Genomic DNA, 22,200 nt, shown 5'->3' with positions numbered 1-22,200 from the left:
CCACTCCTGCCTGGGTCAGGGGACATGGAGACACATACCACATTCCAATGGATTGGGTTCTTCAAAGTAGCATCTCCGATGATCAAGTAGAGAGTGTAGGTGCCGGATGCAGAGTCAAACTCAATCTTTCTCTCGGAGGTATCCAGTTCAAACCTGTACACATTCTTGCTGTCTGGCTCTGCGACAAACACCACTTCCTGGCCAGTCTTCTGGTTGTGGAGTCGGACAAATGTCTGGATGGAACCAATAACGCAACCATTCATCTGATAATTTCAAAACTCCCTCTGGGCCCAACCTCAGATCAACAAGGCAGCAGACTGTCAGCTCTTTCGTCCCCGTGGGAGCTCTGGGATCGGCCAGGCCTGCCCGAGGAAGCAGGAGGAGTGGCCATCCCACTCAGCTTACTAGCACAGAGTTCAGAGATAATTTTTAGCTGGTATAAGACATTTAACTTAGGAGTCGAGCCAATTCTCAACGACTTGTAGGCCGAATGCCCAGTTTGTGGATGATTTAAGCCCTTTGCTGTTGCTGTAATTTCTTCATCCTGCCAGCCTTTTGGCCACTTTGCTGCCCAATTAACTTCTTCACCAGAGGGTGAAAAGAAGGGAAATGAGGTGGAACTGTAAGAAGCCCATTTTCAATTTCCTAGTGCCTCCAGCTAAAGATTTAGGAGAGGAGGTTTGGGGATTGATAGCAAGGCAGAGTTCCAATCCGGCAGAGCAGTCTAATGTCAGGAAGAAAGCCTAGGCTCTAAGACAGACGGATTTGGTTCCACTGTTACTGGCTGAGCAGGTTACTTAACCTCCCTGGGCCTTAATTTCTTCATCTTTAAGACAGAAAGATTAACTTCTACATGTGGTGCGTCTGCGTGAAGATTCATAATAATGGACGCATAGCACTTAGTCCAGGACCTGCTAGGTACTAGCTAGTCAACAAACATTTATCAATACGACGGTATGAGTCTAAACACCTTATCCCCCCAGTGGCATAAGAAACTAAGGTTTCTGCACATTAGAACTGCAGCAAAACTTAGTATCCATTCAGCTTTTCTTTTAAGTGTTTCAAAATAAAGAATTCAACAAAGCAGGTAGATTGGTCCCATTTTACAGATCATAACCACGGAGATTAAGTAAAAGAGTTGCCATGGTCACACAGCTAGCGCTGGACCCACAGAAACAATATAAGTCTCATTCATTACTCTACACCTGAGCAACAAAGACCAACCAGAAAAATAATTAGGGAAAGAGGCCCAGAGGTGTGAGGCATCCTGACTAGGGCAGTCTTGGCCAAGAATGGGACTCGGGAGTCTGGATGCCTGATCTTCCTCCTGTCACGGCCAAGCGCAGGCAGCAGCCAGGCTCATCTGTAAAATGCCATCTCTACCTAAGAGGTCTGCAAGCCATGGTTCCCAGACCAGAATCTTAGATGAGACAAGGACTCAGTTCAAGTTATACTTCCTTACTAACTCTTCCTGCCCTAACCACAAACCCAACAATTTAGTCTGGTAATTACTTCTCTTCATATTCTTTCTCCCCTTGTGCTGTTTGGTTGGCAAATGTCATTCTGAGAAGGAGCTAGGAAGTGGTAAGGGGTTGAAGAGTTAGTCACAGCTCAGTGCCCTGACCAAGCTCTCTGGGGCTTGGGTGTGGAGGGGAGAAAAGCAGAGAAGGGCCAGGACAGTGGTGCTGAGGGCAGTCACTCAGGGCCTGGGCACAAGGGCAACAGCTGCAGCTACAAGAAACAGAAGGCAGAAAGGTCTCTGAGTAAATCCACCCTCTTCAGAGGTCTGTTTTGCAGCTGCCTCTCAGCATGGATACACATCTGCTGGCTCCTGCTAAAGTACTGCTGCAAAGCACCTAAACCAAGGCCACAAGGTCAATGTTCTTTCCCGTCTTTCCACATTCAAAGTATTTATCTGAATTTCCCTTTCACAATATAGCATGATGCGGCAGGGCTCAGGGCAGTTATTCTTAATCAAGTGGGATGGGGATGACAGAAGTGGCTGAGAGGACAAGGGGCCAGATCAGGTTCTCTGTGGAAAAGATACGGTTTGAAAATCTTTTTTTAAAATTTTTACTGTTTTGGCTTTTCAGGGCCGCACCCACTCATATGGAAGTTTCCAGACTAGGGGTTGAATCGGAGCTATAGCTGCTGGCCTACACCACAGCCACAGCATCTTGGGATCTGAACCATGTCTGCGACCTACACCACAGCTCATGGCAATGCCAGACCCTTAACCCACTGAGAAAGGCCAGGGATTGAACCTGCATCCTCATGGATACTAGTCAGATTCGCTTCCACTGAGCACAAAGGGAACTCCTTAAAAATCTTTTAAATAGGGAGTTCCCGTCGTGGCGCAGTGGTTAATGAATCCCACTAGGAACCATGAGGTTGCGGGTTCGGTCCCTGCCCTTGCTCAGTGGGTTAACGATCCGGCGTTGCCGTGAGCTGTGGTGTAGGTTGCAGACGCGGCTCGGATCCTGTGTTGCTGTGGCTCTGGCGTAGGCCGGTGGCTACAGCTCCGATTCAACCCCTAGCCTGGGAACCTCCATATGCTGCGGGAGCAGCCCAAGAAATAGCAACAACAACAAAAGACAAAAGACAAAAAAAAAAAGTGTTAGTTTTCAGATTCCTACAAATAAAAAATCTGCTTTGGCCAGAACAAAAACATACTTTGGGCTCACTGCCTAGGTTTTCCTTTTTTCAAAATTATTTCAATGTATGTTTTATAGTCAGAAAGATAAAACCTTCAATTATGGGCTTATCTGCCTTTAAATATATTAAATACCAGCTAATCTCTTTCAAAGAAGAGTGCATTCCAGGTTCAAGGTCACAACCAGTACCAGGGTGGGCAGAGTATAATGTGGGAGAACCATGGACCATCGGGGTTCAGAGTGAAGATCTGAAAGCAGGAATTGGGAATTTTCTCAACTGTTGTGCACCACATCAACAATTATCATGTATATCAACGTTTCAGGCCAAGAGAACTGTCTTGGCTTTTTCCTGACCTGGTGAGGGGTGAGTTCAGCACCAGTGTTCACATCTACCAGCTGGAAGAATAAAGCAAAGTTCTGGTGGCTGTCTGCGATGAAAGCGCCCTTGGCCTTGGCTGGGTAGGTCACCCTGAAAGAGACATTTATACAGTTAGTCTTCAGAGAAGACCTGCAGATCTGAGAACAGAGTGAAGAGCACAAACTTCACACCACTGCCTAATCCTCCTTCTCCCAAGTGTATCTCCCAATTGTAACACTTTTTTGTTGTGGACACACAGAGTGGAGAATTATCTGTGGTCTGAGGGCAAATTGGACTGATAAAGCCAGGACTGAGAAAAGCACAGAAATGTCCATCAGGGTCTGGGGAAAAGGCTATATGCAGCTGCTTCGGGGTTTCACTTCAAGGACCTCAGGATAGCAACTCAACCAAGTCAGGTACCAGTGAGGTTACAGCGGAATGGAGAGCTGGGCTGGCAACACCACAAGGAGAGAAAAATCACAGGATCGATGTTAGCAGCCTATGTGAGCAAGGTCAGGAGACCAGGGGTTAGATGATACAAAGGAAAGAAGAGCACATACAGCTTTTTCTTTTTTAAGGCTGTATTTTTTTCCTAGACACTGTTTCAATTTATTTTTCTGCCCAAAATTGAGCTTTAAAAAGTCATTTTCTCAAAAGGCAGAGTTGATGAGAAAACTATTCTTTTCAGAGCTATCTCCTGGGATTTGAGGTTAAGACGGCCGGGGGTTAAAACAAGCCAAATGGTTACACAGCTTTCAACTGGCCGTATTTCATGCTAAGGCTTTATATTTACTTATGAGTAATACCAACTCTTCATCTATATAGAGTATTAAACTTTGCAACGCACTCTTACAGACATGATTTCAGTGGATTCTCAACAGTACTCTCATTTCCAATGTCACTATAAAAATATCCAAGCCTCTGGCTGAAAGCCTAGACCTTTCACATAACCTAAAAGGACTAAATGCTTGGCTTCTAGTCACGGGCTAACATCCCATCTTGAAAACGCCCTCAAGGAGTTCCCTTGTGGTATACTGGGTTAAGGATCTGGCATTGCCACTGCAGTGGCTTGGGTTACTTGTGTGGCATGGGTTCAATCCCTGGCCCAGGAATTTTGGCATGCCATGGGCATAGCCAAAAAAAAAGAAAAGGGCCTTGAGGGTTCCCCTACTTTCTTTGGCATCTACAAACCCCAGTTGAGTAAAGTTGGGGTCTAGATGCCTAGATGCCGCCTCACCAAAAGGATCTGGGAGAGGGCTAAGAAATGGGTTTCATACAATGTTCTGACCCAACTCTGATCAAATGCTAATGGTTACCTAGAAGGTTGTCTTAAAAAAAAAAATTCTGAGTTCAGCAGAAACAAATGCTGTGACGATTAGTGATACCTTCCATGGATTTGAGAAAAGGAACCGGAGCCCCAGTATCTGCCATCTCACCTCTAAGGACCTGTGAGACATGCAACTTATTTCAAACCCACTGTGGGCCGAACACACCTGCCAGGAGGTGACTAAAAGAAAGTTCAAGACTGTGAAGATAAGGAGTTCCCATCGTGGCTCAGCGGTTAACAAATCCGACTAGTAACCACAAGGATGTGGGTTCAATCCTTGGTCTTGCTCAGCAGGTTAAGGATCTAGTGTTGTCGTGAGCTGTGGTATAGGTCACAGATGCAGCTCGGATGCCAAGTTTCTATGGCTGTGGCATAGGCTGGCAGCTGTAGCTCCAATTCAACCCCTAGCCTGGAAACCTCCATATGCCGTGGGTGCAGCCCTAATAAGACAAGGGAAAAAAAAAAAAAAAAAAGACTGTGAAGATGAAGAGACGACATCAGAAAATAAATCAATACACTGCTTCCTTCATTGAGAAAGTCTTGGTTTAAAAAAAAATTGTCTTCTGAACTAAATAATGTGCTTGGTAATATAGCTGACTGACCATACATTTTGAGGTGAGCTTCGTACCTATTGTTAAAAAACAGTTTATTCAGGGACTGACCACCAATACACACAACCCCCCAATTTGTTTGGATGCCCAGCAGCACCCCTGATGTGCTACCAGAGGAATGACAGCCTTCATTTGGAGTAGAAGCTGGGTCACTGCTGACACTGAAATGACATCTGGAGGGCTCAGGCCTTGGCGAGCTCCTCTCAGCTCAAGAGGCACCCCACCTACCGTGTGGTTTTGGGTGCAATGCTCTGATCCTTATCCACAGTGGAGAGATCAACATTTGTGATGCCAACTTCAGTGGAAATCTTGACTCTAAGCTAGAGGAGAAGACAGAAGAAAATCACCAAGTCAACCAGTGAATATACCAGGAATGAACATACACATCCAAATTTTCCTTACAGGTGAGTAAAGGCATACAAAAACCCTAGGACAGGAGCCTTCAATGATTTTAGAAAAACTTACCCAGCCAGCCAATCTACCTCTCCCATTCCAAGGCCTAAAAGTAACTCCTCAATTCTTATCCCTTCCTCCCTTCTTTGGTTTTAGCATGAATGGTATATATTAAAAAAGAAAGGAAAAGGAAAATTATTTTCATGTATTCTTTAAAAGAAATAGGGGGGAAATCCTGAAGTAGTAACCTTCAAATAATTTAAATAAGTACTCAATTCTTTTCTTTTTTTTAAGAGTCGCACCCATGGCATATGGAGGTTCCCAGTTCCTAGGCTAGGGTTTGAACTGGAGCTGTAGCCGCTGGCCTACACCACAGCCACAGCAATGCCAGATCCCAGCTGCATTTGCAACCCACACCACAGCTCATGGCAACACTGGATCTTTAACCCACTGAGCAAGGCTGGGGATCGAAACTGCATCCTCATGGATGCTAGTCAGATTCATTTCCGCTGAGCCAATAACTCCAATAAGTACTCAATTCTAATGACAGCTAATGTTTATTGAGTGTTTACTGTCTGAAAGACACTGGGATTACAATGATGATCTCATTTAATCCTCACAACAACTCTGTAAGGTAGTGCTATTTCAGATGGGGAAATTAAAGATTAGAGAAATGAAGCCATTTGCTCAAGTTCAGACAGCTAGACAGAACTAGGGTTTGAGCTCAGGCATCCTGACTCAGAATCCATGTTCTTAGGTATCTTGCTGTCCAGCTTTCTAGCCAACATTTAATTCTGTGCCAATTAATTCTGGCAGAATTGTAAGTCTGCCCAGGAAGCTCCAAGAAGCTATGGCAGTGACCTGTGCCATTCACCAAGTACTTCTGCTTCTCCTTCTAAGCATGTGGCAGAACTGTACTTCCTTGTCCTTCTGGAGTCAGGTCATGTGACTGGTTCTGGCTAATGAAATGAGAGCAGAAGTGGGTCTCACCCAAGTGGAAGCTTAAGAGTCAGTGTGTGATTCTCTTTTCCTCTGACTTGGACATAGACAATGTGCAGAGAGGCTTGCTACTTTAACCTGGGTTCTGGAATAAAAGTAACAAAGCAGAGCCTCCACTTGACACATTAAAGATTTCTAGCATGGAGTTCCCTGGTGGCCTGGCAGGTAAAGGATCTGGTATTATCACTGCTGTGGCCTGTCATTGCTGTGGCACAGGTTCAATCCCTGGCCTGGGAACTTCGGCATGCTGCAGGTATGGCCAGAGATAAAAAAAGATATCTAGTAGCATGGGTAAAAAAGAAACTTTTTTTTTTTTTTTGCTTTTTAGGGCCACACCTGCAGCACACAGAGGTTCCCAGGCTAGGGGCCAAATTGGAGTGGTAGCCACCAGCCTACACCACAGCCACAGCCAACACCAGATCCACTGAATCTGTGTCCTCATGCATGCCAGTCAGATTCATTAACTGCTGAGCCACGACGGGAACTCCCGAAACTTGTTGTTTTAAGCCATATTTGGAGTTTGCTACAAGCATAAATCAACTCATCTTGACTCTACAGTATTTAAATTCTTTTTTGTTCCCTTTGTATAGCCGCACCTATGGCATATATAAGTTCCCGGGCCAGGGGCTGAATCAGAACTGCAGCATAGCCTGTGCCACAGCCAAAGCAACACGGGAACCGAGCCTGGCTTACAGCAATGCCAGATCCTTAACCCATTGAGTGAGGCCAGGGATCAAACTCACATCCTCACAGAGACAAATGAGGTCCTTAACCTACTGATCCACAACAGGAACTCCAGTATGTAAATTCTATATGTGCCTTATAAACATTTTCACAAAGAGGAACTAGCCAATGCTAGTAAGCAAGAAATTTAAAAAATTTGATGAAAAGTCTCCAAAAGAGATGGAACAAATGCTAAAAGTCTGAAAGGGCCTTTTTTTTTTTTTTTGGCCATGACATTTTTTATTTAAAACCTAAGTTTCAGTGTACAAATTATACAATCCCAGGGCATTTTTAATGTGTAAACATATCTGTGAGATTTCCAAATATTTGACAAGCTTGAATGAAATGCTTATGGAAAGCCTTGCCAAATCCACTGGTTTATCATCTAAGTCAGGATCAAGGAACAAAGTTAGAAGCCTGGGCAAATAATTGAAGGAGAGCTTCAGCATTTTTCTAAAGTGTACTATCAAGGTGTAACAACCTCAAATCAAGGGCAAAGAAGAAAAATTAAAAAGGGATAAAGATAGCTAGCAAGTAATTCCTTTTCATAGCCTTCTCCTCTACCTCTATAACTACTATTTTGTAACAATAGCCTCAATTATCAGGTTGAACAGAGGTGCTCTGTTTTGTTTTAAGAAAAATAAAAACAGGAGTTCCCGTTGTGGCACAGTGGTTTACGAATCCGACTAGGAACCATGAGGTTGCGGGTTCGATCCCTGCCCTTGCTCAGTGGGTTAACGATCCGGCGTTGCCGTGACCTGTGGTGTAGGTTGCAGACGCGGCTTGGATCCCGCGTTGCTGTGGTTCTGGTGTAGGCTGGCAGCTACAGCTCCGATTCGACCCCTAGCCTGGGAACCTCCATATGCCGCGGGAGCGGCCCAAGAAATAGCAGAAAGATGGAAAAAAAAAAAAAAAAAGAAAGAAAAAAAGAAAAATAAAAACAAAAAACCACACATGCATCCCTAAGAGATTTATTACCAGAGTCTATAAGGGCATTATTACCTCCTGCTTTTGAATATACAGCCACCTATTGGCAGAATTATATAGCTTGTCATCATAGCTTGTCACTGAATCTAGGTAACTAGGGAATTATGGTGGGGGGAGGGGAACAGACGGTTTTCAAGTTGAATAAGCCACCAGAGAGAGCTTGGACCCTCTACTATGGCTCTTTGGGCACTCTGCTGAGCAAACAACTTCACAACTCATTTAGAGCTCGGAACCAGAGCCAACTTTGCTCATCCCAGAGAGGCACTGATGGCACTTCCATTTGAAGAAATACTAAAGTGGAATGCTCAAGCAAAGAAGCAGCCAAAGAGCTTTGATTAGCAAGACTCCCCACTGAGACCACTTCTCTACACCCTCCTAGAGCATGTGGAGCACCTAGGGTACAGGAATATAAGAAATGGCAAGACACACTCCCTGTCCTAAAGGGAAGCCAAAAAGCAAAGATAAATTACAACAGACCAGGCTGTTATTAATGGAGGGAGGGACAAAGTGCTACAGAGGGAACTATGACCCAAGTCGGCCTGGGGCAGCCTTTGGTTGGGAAGTGGGAAATGGGAGGCGGGAGGGCTTGGGCAGTCTGCCAGCTTCAGGAGAAGTAGAAGTCTAGCAATACTCAGTGCTATAAAAATAATGTTTTCATAGGTAATTACGCTGCAATCTTCATCAACATTAACTAGATAATTCCCTCTTCACTTCTGTGGCTCATTCTCTTAAGGACTCACTCATTTAATTTGTAAATGTGATTTTAAAATTATCATCCCACCTAAATGTCCACAAACAGGAGACTAGTTAAATAATGGCATATACACCTACAACTTGAATTACTTTGGGGCAATTTAAAAGAAGAAGGTAGGAGTTTATGGACTGATACAGAGATACTACCTCCTACTCTTGAATACACAGCCATCCATTGGGAGAATTCTATTTAACACTGCCTGTCACTGAGTCCAGGCAACTGGGTGAATTATGGCAGGGGAGCAGGGCCAGGCAGTGGGGGGTGCATCAAGTTGAATAGACCCCCAAGGGGAAAGCTGGGAGCCCCCAGTTTGTGACAAAAGCAAAGAATATAACTGTGCATAGAATGGTCCCTTTAGTGTAAATAAGAAAGGATATTCATACATTCAATGATATGCATCTTTCTTTTTCAAAGTATACACAATTAACTGTTAATAATAGATTCCTCTAAGAAGAGGGATTGGATTGAAGGGGTAAGAAAAAGCTCTTATATTTCATTATATACCTTTTTGTACTCTGAATTTTTTTAAACTACATGCATATTTTACTCCAATTTTTTAAAAATATGGATTATTTGAACAATGAGATTTTATGACATATACTTTCTTCTTTACAAACACTTTTATTAAAAAATATCACTCGATAAATATGATTTAGAAAATAATCACTCTCCCTTTCAACAGATGGATAAACACAAACAGATGTTTAAAGACTTGTGGGAGGCTCCTCAACATATCCTAATTATAAAGATAAGGAAACCATCATCTTGCAGGTTTTACTTAGAATCCTGACTATAAACTTTCAATAATAACATGGTCACCATGGCCAGCTAATCAAGATTCAACTGTGTATCTGTCCTAAAGACGTTATAAGCATTCACAATGCACACATATGGAATAACGAAAAGGTAAAGTGCAGTGAACTCACCATTTTGGGCTTGCTCTCAGCCCCAATTTTATTTTTTTTATATGCACCTGCGGCATATGGAAGTTCCCAGGTTAGGGGGTCAAATCAGAGGTGCAGCTGCTGGCCTATGCCACAGCAATGCCAGATCCAAGCAGCATCTGTGACCTACACCACAGCTCACTGGATTGAACAGCTCACAGCAACGCTGGACCAGGGATTGAACCCGCATCCTCATGGATACTAGTCGGGTTTGTTCCCACTGAGCCACAATGGGAACTCCTCAGCCCTAATTTTAGAAGGCCTCCCTAAGTTACAGCTTTCTGTGTTGCACAGAAACACTGCAGGGCTGTCCTTGAATAGGGAACAGTTTAAAACAAGTCCTTCTGCTCCTAAAACCTTACTACAAATGGGTTTGCTAGTACTCTTTTAAGGCAAATTGAGAAATAAAAATCATCGTAACTTTTCTCAAAGCCCCACTGTAAAGAGTTCAGAGTAGGATCCCTGTTGGTCACCTGCTTCTGCCTTCCAATTTCCACTGCAGGATTAGTTTTTACAATAGGAAAGGGACTTGTTTAGCTACTTTAAATGCAGCTAAGCCCGCTTTACAGTGAATCAGCTAGTCCTACCTTTGCCTGTACTGCACGCCACATACACCTCAAAAAATGTTTTAATGCCAGGAAATGCAGTCTTTCTGCTGAGTAATAACCTCCCTGTTTAGCTCATTACTGTCAGAAATGATGGTGCATTAAGGGCAATTAATGCTAATGACAGCTTCTAAAACCCATGCTTCCCCTGACAGCAAGTCCAATGTCAATGAGTGCTATTACAGGCCTTCCACACCAAACCACCGTTAATGCACTCTGACCAATGTCAAGCATCTCACAGGAGAGTAAACAGGACCTGCTGACCTCCTCTGAGGCTCTAAGTGTGACTATTACTGAAATTACAAAGTAAAATTGCTTGTGACAGAGGTCAGAGCATGCGCGCACACACACACACACACACACACACGCACACAAAGTTTAACACCATGAAGAGGAAGAATGTTGTGGCTCCGCGGAAATGAATATGACTAGTATCCATGAAGATGCAGGTTCAATCCCTGGCCTCACTCAGTGGGTTAAGGATCTGGTGTTGGTGTGAGCTGTGGTGTAGGTCACAGACGTGGCTCGGATCCAGCGTTGCTGTTGCTGTGGCTATGGCGTAGGCTGGTGGCTACAGCTCTGACTTGACCTCTAGCCCGAGAACCTCCATATACCATGGGTGTGGCCCTGAATAGACAAAAGACAAAAAAACAACCAAAAAATGGACAGATAATAAATAATAAGAGTTGGTAAGTTAAAAAAAAAAGCAAAAACAAAAAGGGAGTTGATAAGGATGTGAAAAATGTAGAGAAATCGGAACCCTCATACATTGCTGGTGGGAATGTAAAATGCTGCAGCTTCTTTGAGAAACAATTTGTCAGCTCCTCAAAAAGTTAAAATACAGAATTATCACATGACCCAGCAATTTCATTCCTAGGCATAAACCTTAAAGAACTGAAAACAAGTGTCCAAACAAAAACTTGTACATGAATATTCAAAGCAGCATTATCTATAAGAGCCAAAACATGTATAAATGTCCATCAAATGATGAATGGATAAACAAGATGTGGTATATTTGCACAATGGAGTATTAAATTTTTCAGCCATGAAAAGGGATAAATTACTGATACACCTACAACACGAACAAACTTTAAAATATTATGCTAAATAAGAAATAAAGGCTACATATTATATGATTCCACATATCAGTTATATGAAATCTCCCAAATAGGAAAACCATAGATTCAAAAAGTAGATCAGTAGTTGCCAGGGCTGGGAGGAGGATATATTCCTATAGAATAAGGAATGTCTACAAATAGTTGCTTTTTGGGGTGATTAAAATGCCCTGGAATTAGATGGTGTGATGGTTGCACAACTCTGTAAATATACTATAAAGATGCTGAATTGTATGCTTCTAATGTGAAATTTTATGGTATGCGAATTACACATATTCTCAATAATGCTGTTATTTGAAAGAAAAAAGAAAGCTATTTTGTGTAGGGTAAAAGGTTCACTCGCCCCTGCCCCTAGAAGATGAATTACGTAGTTCTAAGGGCCTTGGAATGTGTGAAAAGATCTTTCGACCACTCCATCCTTTTCCTCTTTTAAGTGGTCTGAGATGGAAACTAAGCACTGAAAAAGTAACATTTGGCCTCCCTGCATAGGGAGCACCCAGCCCAATGAAACAGCAATATAATATAAGCAAAAAATGGTAATACAATGCAATAAATAAGAATAATCATAGACCCGGTATAAAATACTATATAGCAACAGAAATAAAGCAAGTAGACCAAAGGGGAAAAAAACTTAAATACACTGTTAGAGAATATCTTTTTGATCTTAGAGCAGGGTAGGATTTTTCAAAGACACAAAAAATCTAGGGAAAAAAAGACTTTTAAATTAGGCTTCATTGAAATTAAATTTTGTGCATCAGAAGATGCCAGAAAACAACACTGAAGGACAATATCTGATGCTTATAACTGAAGATTCATATCCACAACATAAACAGCTCCTAAAAAACAGTAATAAAAAGACTAACAAACCGAAAGAAAAAGACAAAAGATACATGACAATTCACAGAAGAAACCTAAATGGTCAATGAACACACGAAAAGATGCTCAATCTCACTAGCAACTAAAGAAAAACATACAAGATACCATTTCATATCCATCAGATTATTGAAACTCATAATACCAAATACCAGTGAGAAGATGAAAAAAGAGCAATATGGCAATACCTAATAAAGCTGGAAGATGAGCGTATCCTAGATCCCACAACTTTATTCTCGATAAATAAAACATGAATAAAGAAAACTTACTAGGAAGTTTTACAATAACCAATAAAGCTGTTCATAGCAATTATTACTGTTTGTAATAGTGAAAGTCTAAATGTCCAACAACAGGAAAATGAATTAATAAATCTGATTAATTCAGAAGAGGAAGACAATTTTATGAAAATCATTTATTTTATGCATACAGCTCTAGTTCTACATGCATAAATATAGCCAATGGTCATAAAATTAATATTGAGTGAAAATAAGCAAATTGCAAAGGATATATACAGTATAACAAAGTGTATAAATTTGGGGAAGATGCAAACCAATGCAATATACTGTTTAAAAATACGCATGCAGTGGGAGTTCTCTTGTGGCACAGCGGGTCAAGGATCCGGCACTGTCACTACAGTGGCTTGGGTGGCTGCTGTGGCGAGGGTTCTACCCCTAGGTGGGGAACTTCAACATGCCAAAGGCGAGGCCAAAAAAAAAAAACCCAAACAAACATGTGCAGCAGAAATATAAAAACTGGCATTGAAACATAAACCTCAAATCTAGGGAAAGAAGGAAGAAAAAGTGTTCGGGGAACACATAGAGAGCTTAAATTTGATCTGTAGGGTTTTATTTCTTACCAAAATAAAACAGGAGAGGGAGTTCCTGTCATGGCTCAGTGGTAAGGAACCTGACTAGTATCATGAGGACACGGGTTTGATCTCTGGCCTCACTCGGTGAGTTAAGGACTCAGTGTTGCTGAGCTGTGGTGTGGATCGCAGACTCGGTTCAGATCTGGCATTGCTGTGGCTGTGGCGCAGGCTGGCAGCTGCAGCTCTGAACTGACCCCTAGCCTGGGAACTGCCATATGCCACGGGCGTGGCCCTAAAAAGACAAAAAAAATAATAATAGTAAAATTTAAAAATTAAGTAAACTAAAGGAGAAAATATAGCAGGATGTTATGCTTTGAGGGAGATGAGTGGCCAGTAAGTATACGACAATCATTACATTATTTTCTTTTCTGTATATCTGAAATAGTCCATACTAAAAATAAAATAAAATAAAAATAAAATGCTATGGAAGTACAAACGAAGGAGCAGCATTTGAACTATATGTTACAGGATGAGAAGGTCAGCAAGGGAGGGGAAGAACATTCCTCATGCAGGAAACAAGAGAAGAATCCCAAAGGCACGTGCACGTCAAGTCCACATGAGGACCAGTAAGCCGTCAAGAGTGGCTAGAACTGAGGGGATGGGAGGGCACCTGCAGTGAAGGATGTGTGCGTGCCTTGTGGAGGACCCTCTAAAACCACGATGAGGAGTCCAGACTTCACCCATAGGCAATAGGGAACCAAAGAAATGTTGAGGCAAAGGAACGCTGTGACCTTATCATTCTCGTGATGCTTATGGAAAATTAAATGGAAGGGGCAGAAACTGAAGACAATGAAATCAGCTGGAAACTACCTAACCTACCTGGGATCTACCCAGGTAGGAAAACTGGGACCAAAGAACAAAGGACTCATGCAAAACACCATTCAAAGGTGGAGTCAACAGAACCTGGTGACTGACTAGAAGTCAGAAGCGGAGAGAAAGGAAAAGGTTAAGAAAAACTGTGATATATGGGTATGGCACTTAAACTGGAGATGTTGTGATCCAAGTCTGCCCTTCAATGTGTTCAGCTGCAAATAAGGCCCCGTAATGAAGGAAACTAAAATGGAAAGAATCAGGATTTTAAAGGTTCAAGGCACATATTACAACAGTTTCTGTCCAAATTCTGTGTTAGGGAATGGACTAGTAACAGATGTCCCCTGCCCAAAAAGGTCAGACATGAGGTAGAGAAAAGGCAGAGATTAGAGTTCCAGAAAGTATCTTCCCTTCTGCCAAACTTTAAACATGTGCGTAATCTACCTATGTCGAGTAATGCCCCGCTTTGGGAAAGGTCAAACTTTCTAGCTGCCTTGTCTTTTCATTAAAAGAAAGTGACATGGAGCCAACCTGAGGACCTCTCCACAGGCCAAATCTGGATAACAGGAGCCAAAAAAAAAAAAAAAAAGATGACAGTAATGGATTATAACCTACAAAGTAAAATGAATATCCATGAATCCAAAGTATTATAAATAATTGAATAAACAAATGCAGGGGGAGGAGGGCAGCTTTTTCTTATAGTAGAATTCCAACTAAGAAATGCAGAGGAATGCAAGAAAGAAAAAACCACCTGTCAGCAATAACCATGGCAGGCAAGATCATCAGGATATTTGCGGAGTCTCAAAATATCACTCCACCAGACACTTAATTATAAAACAAAAAAAAAAGAGCAACTTTACGGTGGAGAATCCGAGCAGACACCACCTTCACCAAGGGATCAAGGTTAACAATACCAACAAGGAGACATAGCAACAGCCTAACAGAATGTGCTGAGAAGCAGCAGCACTTCTGAAGTATTCTTGCAAAAGATCTGAATTTAATTATGAGGAGACATCAGACTAACTCAAAGTGAGGGACATTCTACAAACTGGCCAGTACCTTTCAAAAGTGTCAAGGTCACAAAAGACAAATTATTCTAAATTGGAGGAGGCTAAAAGGGCATGACAGCTAAAAGAATATGTGATCCCAGGTTGAATCCTGGACCAGAAAAGGAACATAAGTAAGATAACTAGTAGAATTTGAATTAAGTCTATAAAGTTTAGTTAATAGTATTGGATCCAGTGTTGCAGTGAGCTGCGGTGTAAGCCGATTCGACCCCTAGCCTGGGAACCTCCATATGCCATAGGTGCGGCCCTAAAGAGACAAAAGACTAAAAAAAACCCAAAATTAAAGTTATTTCAAAATGAAAAAATAAAAAAGTTTAATTAAAAAAAGAAAAGTGACTGGAAAATTTAAAGTGAAGAAAACAGTTGTCACAAACAGCGTATGTTTATTCAGGAAAAGGACAGTACCACTTCAAATTGCCTTGGCCCAACAAAATGCATGACAGTGTGGTCAAGTAGATGCAACAAGACCCAGTAGCAGAAACGCTGAGAAATGGCAGCTGAAAGGAGAAAGTAATATCATAGAAAGGCCAGTTGCTGGACTGTACACAGCTCTGCAGCCTCTAAGTTAGCTCAGTATTTCACCAGGGCACACTGACCAAACTGATATTGTGCAGGGGATCCACCTGAGCACAGACAGACTGAGTGATCTTGGACAAGTTACTCTATCCCTCTGAGCCTCATCTAAGAAACAAAGGGGACTCCATGCATCTGTTAGGACTGTCGCAAGAATAAAATGATAAAAGCAAAAGCACACAGAACTGTGCTACTCATGTCACAGCCATTCAATAAAGGGTTCATACTGGTGATCCTAAGCCGAATAAGAGAAGGTTAAACCATATCCTGGTTCAAGAAAGGGGGAAAATGCGGAATTCATCTTAAATAAACTTCTATCCAAAAAGGTTAAAAAGAAAGCCACAGTGCCTGAAGGGGTAAACTTCAATTAGCTGGGAAAACCACTAATGTGAAATACCTCATTCCCACAAAGCATCAGATAAATGAGGCATAGCTTTCCATCCTTAAAACCACTTGGATCTTCAGCACAAGTAGAGACAGCTAAACATCTGAAACACAGTTCATTATGAAAGATTGCCGATTTTCTTTTGTTCTTCCCCCAGATAACCTCGCTATGGTGCGGTGATAGGTCACTTGATGCTTTTGGTCCCTTAATTAAACATTAATTTAACATCAAGCACTTTTCTAAATCAATCATGGCCAACCACAGCAATCATCTTAAGTACAGAGTTACACCTGAATTAAGAGTGATTTTTATTTTTTCTATTTCCAAAATTTTATGTAAGATGTAATCCTAAACTATAATGGAAAATGAATAATTTAGAAACAGAAGAAAACTTGCTCTGATCAAGTTCTTGGCCAAGTCTGTCAAGCAGCATCATTCAAAACCCATCCCTCTCCTAGCATATTCACATCAAGCTGGTTGGAAGTGAAGTCGGTGTAGCAGATCCTTAATACTGTGTCCCTATTTGGTCATTTCCTTGGGTATATTAACATGGCAATGGGAATGACAAGAAAAGCACTTACCTCTACAGTATTTGCAATATAACGATTGTCACCCTCAACTTTGACAGAAAAGTCATAATAACCACTGGAAAACTTGACATTCACGAAGTTTAGCTCAAAAACATCTCTGTTAAGAATGACAGTGGGGTTAGCAAGAACTCACACAGTAAAATCATGAATGTAGCAAACGCTACAAAGCGAGGCCTTCCCTAAGACAGCCCAGGGCTACACCTCCTCTTTCCTTTTCAACTTCCCACCCACCTTGGGCCACCTCCTGATCAATCACAGATTATAATGAGGGGAAGACTTCAAAATGAACTCTTTCAAGTCTCCAGTCTTTTCCTTCTTCCCTTCTCTCTGCTCCCCAAAATTCCACCTCCTTCAGGTAAGACTTCCTCAGTTAAATGCAAAATAGGTAAGTCTACAGTACAATACCAATTATGATTAAAAAAAAAAAAAAAGAGCAGAAATGTTCAAAGAGGTTAGTGTAGGGTGGTATAATTGTATGTAATTTTCTGCATTAGTTCTACTTTCTGGTGCTTTGTGAATTTCCCAAAAAGGGCTTATTTTACTTTAATTCTAAAATATTAATAATTATTTTAAAGTAGAAAAAAATGGAAGAGAATTCTTAACTCTTTAACTACACAGCAAAATCCATTACCACTCTACTGATCATCCCTAAAAATGGTTTTGCTTTTGAATTTCACATATTGTCTATGTATCTTTACGACCGGGTAAGAAAACATGTTTTCTTTCTAAAACTCAAAGATCCCAATCTCATTAACTTACTAATTTAACACTTAGGAAAGTTTCAGATAAAAACTGACCCTGTTTAAAAACAGTTCATCTAACAATAACACACAGCCACGGAAGATAAGACTGCAGAAGAACATTAATCCTATGAGGGAAATGTTCATGACACGTTGTTATAAATAAAGCACAAACAGTCTTCAAGTTATGTGAATGTGGCCTGATGATCTTGGTAATAACCACATTAATCTGGGTGATACTGGCTGCAGGCTAACTTTCTGAAACAGGAAGACCGTCGTGTCGGCCTGCAGGGAGCAGCTCAGGACTTACCCCACAGGGGTGAAAGACGTCTTCTGGAGGACCGTGGCTCTGGAAGCAACAGACTTAGCATGTTCTAGTTTAACAGTGGCCTGAGTCAGAGGCTGGGACAGAACGTTGGTGACCTGCAACTGGAAATAAATTTTTAAATCATCTCTAGCAACAAAAGAGGAGGGAGAGGAGTACTGATTTTGCTTCGCGGGTGGGTGTTTTATCCCTTTATCCACAGGGAGCAAGCTCTACAGAGGAAGAATCAGGTCAATTTGGGAAACTGTCACTGACCTTTTGGTCTACAAATACAGGAAAACATAATTAGTTTGGGAATGGGATAAATCATAGATGTTACAGAGGTTGGGAAGATCTTAAAGATGATCCTACCCAATGATCTCATTTTTCAGATAAGGAAACCAGAGCCCAGCAAAAGAAAAGGACTGGCCCCAGATCACACAGCTAACGTTTCCTTCTCTCTGATCCCCTGATCCATCTACTCTACTAAAGCATCTTACCAAAAAAAAAAAAAAAAAGTTCCCATGTGGCTCAGCAGTGACTAACCTGACTAGATTCCATGAGGATGCAGGTTCAATCTCTGGCCTCACTCAGTGGATTAAGGATCCAGCCTTGCTGCAAGCTGCAGCGTAGGTCACAGATGTGGCTAGTATCTGCCGTTGCTGTGGCTGTGGCACAGGCTGGCAGATGCAGCTCTGATTCAAGCCCTAGCCCAGGAATTTCCATATGCTGCATGTGTGGCCCTAAAAACCAAAAAAAAAAAAACCAAACCAAAACAAACAAACAAAAAAAACCCACACAAAACCAAAAAACAACACTTAGGGAGATCCCTGGTGGCTCAGTGGGTTACGGATCTGGCACTGTCTGTCACTGCTATAGCAAACGTTCGATCCTAGCTAGGAAGTTCTGCATGCTGCAGGCACAACCAAAAAAAAAGAGAGAAAAAGAAAAATACTTTAGGAAGGTAGATATGGGCAATGGAAAAATTGAAGAAATACGGCTAACACGAGTAACTCTCATTTGTTGAAAGAGAACAATCCGTCAAATTCCAGGCTAGGCCCATATATCTATCCTCCCACCAATCGTCTGAGATAGATAACATGATCTCTCTTTTACAGATGAAGAAACAGCCCACAAGAGGTTACAGGGCTGCCAAAGGCCACATGGCTAAGGACTCAAACCCCAGCTTATCAAAAACCAATATTTTTTCTACTTTGCTCTCTTAGCTCCCCTGACTCATGGTGACCTATGTTAATCAGGCTAGTTCTCACCCCAGTCTTTGGTGAGGGGATGTGACTTGTAAGCAGAAACAGAAGAAGCAGCTTTGGAGTACAGGGCACTTCCTCAGAACATGTGCAGGGCCCTTCAAGGTAGAGGAATTGATGGGACAGGTGGAACTGTCCTATGTGGAATCCACATGTTTAGACATAAATAAAATGCTAATTTCTTATAAAGATTTTAGCTTATCCCTGGTTTCCAAACAATAGCAAGAAACGCCTTATTTGAATGGAAAACTCTAAGTGTGTGCATTTTGCTCTGTTCAGTTAACAAACAAAAACAGTCTGGGCTCACTGCTGAGTGAGAGGGAGGGCTATGTTATCAAGAGGCTGGCTTCAAGGAAGAAAAGGCCTGATACTGATTTTAACAATGATAAGCACCAGAATTACCTTGGAATTTAAAAAGCTGTCTTAAAATAATGTATTTAGAAAGTTTTGGTACTAGAAAATACATTTTAGAGGACTTCCCTATACATCTGAACTTAGGAACTCCAAAAATGCAATTTTCTAGCAATTTATTAAAAGCCTTACTATTTAAAGTACTCTAGAAAAAAAGGGATTTCTGAAAGATCTGAAGGGTTCTGTGACTAGTTCACCCAGTGGCCATTCCTATTTCCACGCAAAAGGAAATGAGGCTTGCTCTTCATTTATGGGGTCTGTCCTCATGAGGGTTACAGTCAGCTGTGTACCAGTCTTTGGATTTCTGGAAGCCTTACACTGGAAATGGCAGTCAGAGCAGCACAGTGGGGGCTTGGAAGTCATACCCGCAGGAAAGCCTGTTCCTGAGTGTCGGAAGGAGAGCCTTCAGGCACAACCACAACAGGCACATGGTAGCGATTCTGGGAGAGTGCAGCGGCAGCAGAGGCCACACTGAAGGCTTCTGGGAGTGACTCAAAGTTCTTCTTGCTAAAGATGGTGTTCATTAGCTGGATGACCTGATCCTAAAAGAAAGGGGAAACACAGCTTGAGATCCCCCTCAGCCGGGAAGGTGGGACAGCCACCTACCCTCCTCACGTGGCTCAAGTCAACCCTTATCTGTTTCCAGGTGTTCACGCGGAAGATCTTTTAGCTATTAATCCACACTGATAGGGGTGGGTGGAGGAAGCAAATATTCTGCAATTAAGCTTAAGATTTGAATTTGTTTTTTTCCCATCTTCTAGTACAAATAGAAATTCATACATTTATTTGTCAACCATTTATGGATGTTTATTATTCAAGTACAAGGTACTTCTCGATAACTGAGACTGAAAGCATATCATAAAACACCTAGAGCAGTACCCACCTATTCCATGCCTACACGTGCCAGGCACGGTGACAGGGGCTTTACTCAAATCTTGATAAAAATCCTATAAAGACTGATATTATCAATCCTTTTCAAATAAGGAAACTGAAGCTAAAGCAAGTTAAGAAACAAGTTAGAACAGGAAGAAAAGAAGGACCAAATTTCACATGTCGGTCTGTTTGTCTCCAAAGTCCTTCCATAATAAAATAGGGCCTTTCCTGATTCCCCTCACCCTCTCAGCTAAGCTACCTTCTTTCAAAACCTGCCTCCACGCAATATGCTGGGGCTAAGTTTATGTTTATAAGACCAAACTTTATAGCCAAAATGTACATTAGAGAGAAACTAAAATAACTCTCCATTAAGAACTAATGGGTTGCTTAGAGGAGAAAACTGAAAGCAATTTTTTTAAAAAAAAGTAGAACCTAAAAGGCATTATTAAAATTCTAGAGGTTGTTTGCTTAAGAGGAAACATTTTCCACTTCAATCAGTTTTGTTTTTTTTTAAATCTACCATCTAACAAAAGAGCTCCCTTGTTCCCGACAGTGTTATTCACAGTCGACATGAAATAATTTTCTTTAATTGTACCAATTACATTTTCCATCACTAAGCTGTTGACATGTTAAAATGGGTGAATGTTCACCAGAATGGTTATGTCAAAAGCAGTGACAGCACAATTATTCCAGCCAAATACCTGGTTAGTAGGAGCTTGGGAATAAAGCAAGAGGAAGTTGAAGTACTTCTATGTAGAATATCGCCATTTCATCTACCACACCATGTATAAAGAATCCCTAAACAATTCGTACCATCAGACGCCTATTCTTGCACTTTCACCCACAACAAAAATTTAAGTAGAGGGTGGTATCTCTAGACCTACACTTAGGATGAAGGAAAGACAACATAAAAATGCCAATCCATGAATAAATTATTAGATCATATCCTCCAGAGAAAACATGAAATTAACTCAAATTACTCAAGACAGGTAATTATTTACTGTTTACTTGAAACCCGGCACCTAACTCACAGTGCACTCACAATGCCTAAAGAAATAAAAGTTCTAACTTTTAGAACCCAAATCTCTCCTCCTGAAATTAAAACAGCAGCAGCTTGTATTTTAAGTCCTTTAGATCAAGGGTTGGTAACCTTCTCATAAACAAGGGGTACAAAGAGGGTCCTACTCAAAAGACTTCCCATACACATTCCAGCCAAAAGTTCTTTCAGGTTAACAAACTCCTCTTGAGAGAAAAAAAATGAAAGAAAAGAATTAACTCTTGGCGGATGTCTGGTAGACACACATGCCTCTCAGTGAACTAAGTCAATCAGCAGAGATTAGCTCAGATTTAGCCACTGCTGAGGATGGGGGCAGGGGGGTGGGGGGGAGAACAGGCAATTCTGCAGTGCAGGGCACTTCTCAAGAGAAAGAAGATTTGCATGGGCCACCAACGTGGAAAGCATTCACAAGACAAGCAGGCACATCAAGGAGGAAAGGGAGGTGGCGCGAGAGTAATGCACTTGGCCCTCTGGCCACTCTACCTCATGACTCGTCCATAGCCCTCTGAGGCCAGCGTCCATGCCTAGCCCACTGACAACCAGTTTCTGGAGAACAGGCTATATAGAGTTTTCTATTTTTCATTCTCGATACCTAACCCAAGACACCCCAAAGCTAACGGAACAGCCCTCTCTGAAAACACTATCCTTAGCAGATAAAGTCAACAATGCCTTTGGGTTTCACACTGGAGAACTATTATATAGACAGGCACCTCCTTAATGGACGGCTCAGTCCCCACGTGGTCCATGAGCTTGTAGGTGGCAGCTACAAATAACGCTGTTGTTTCCAGTCCTTCTTCAAACTGGAGATACACACCTCCCAGTTCATCCAGGCGAGCGACAAGGTCCTAACACGACAAAACAGAGGCAGGTTGGAAGTTCACGTAATAAGAGAAATGAGATGTACAAGCCCTGTC

The 22,200-nt window shown here is 41.8% G+C and overlaps 1 protein-coding gene across 5 annotated transcripts in view; it reads right to left on the bottom strand.

Annotated features, from left to right (window-relative positions):
- The window catches only part of RPN2 (ribophorin II), a 56,503-nt gene that overhangs the window by 10,841 nt on the left and 23,462 nt on the right, over window positions 1-22,200 (bottom strand). For all 5 annotated transcript variants that reach the window (XM_021077219.1, XM_021077220.1, NM_213941.1 and 2 more), the window contains 7 exon segments: window positions 21,997-22,131; window positions 19,722-19,898; window positions 17,687-17,805; window positions 16,628-16,733; window positions 5,179-5,270; window positions 3,009-3,123; window positions 39-233 (listed from right to left, as the gene is read on the bottom strand). In XM_021077219.1, the coding sequence (XP_020932878.1) occupies window positions 39-233; window positions 3,009-3,123; window positions 5,179-5,270; window positions 16,628-16,733; window positions 17,687-17,805; window positions 19,722-19,898; window positions 21,997-22,131 (939 nt within the window).

Source organism: Sus scrofa, chromosome 17 (genome assembly GCF_000003025.6).
Source record: "Sus scrofa isolate TJ Tabasco breed Duroc chromosome 17, Sscrofa11.1, whole genome shotgun sequence".
Lineage (NCBI taxonomy): Eukaryota > Metazoa > Chordata > Mammalia > Artiodactyla > Suidae > Sus > Sus scrofa.
This window is presented reverse-complemented; position numbering and strand designations above follow the sequence as displayed.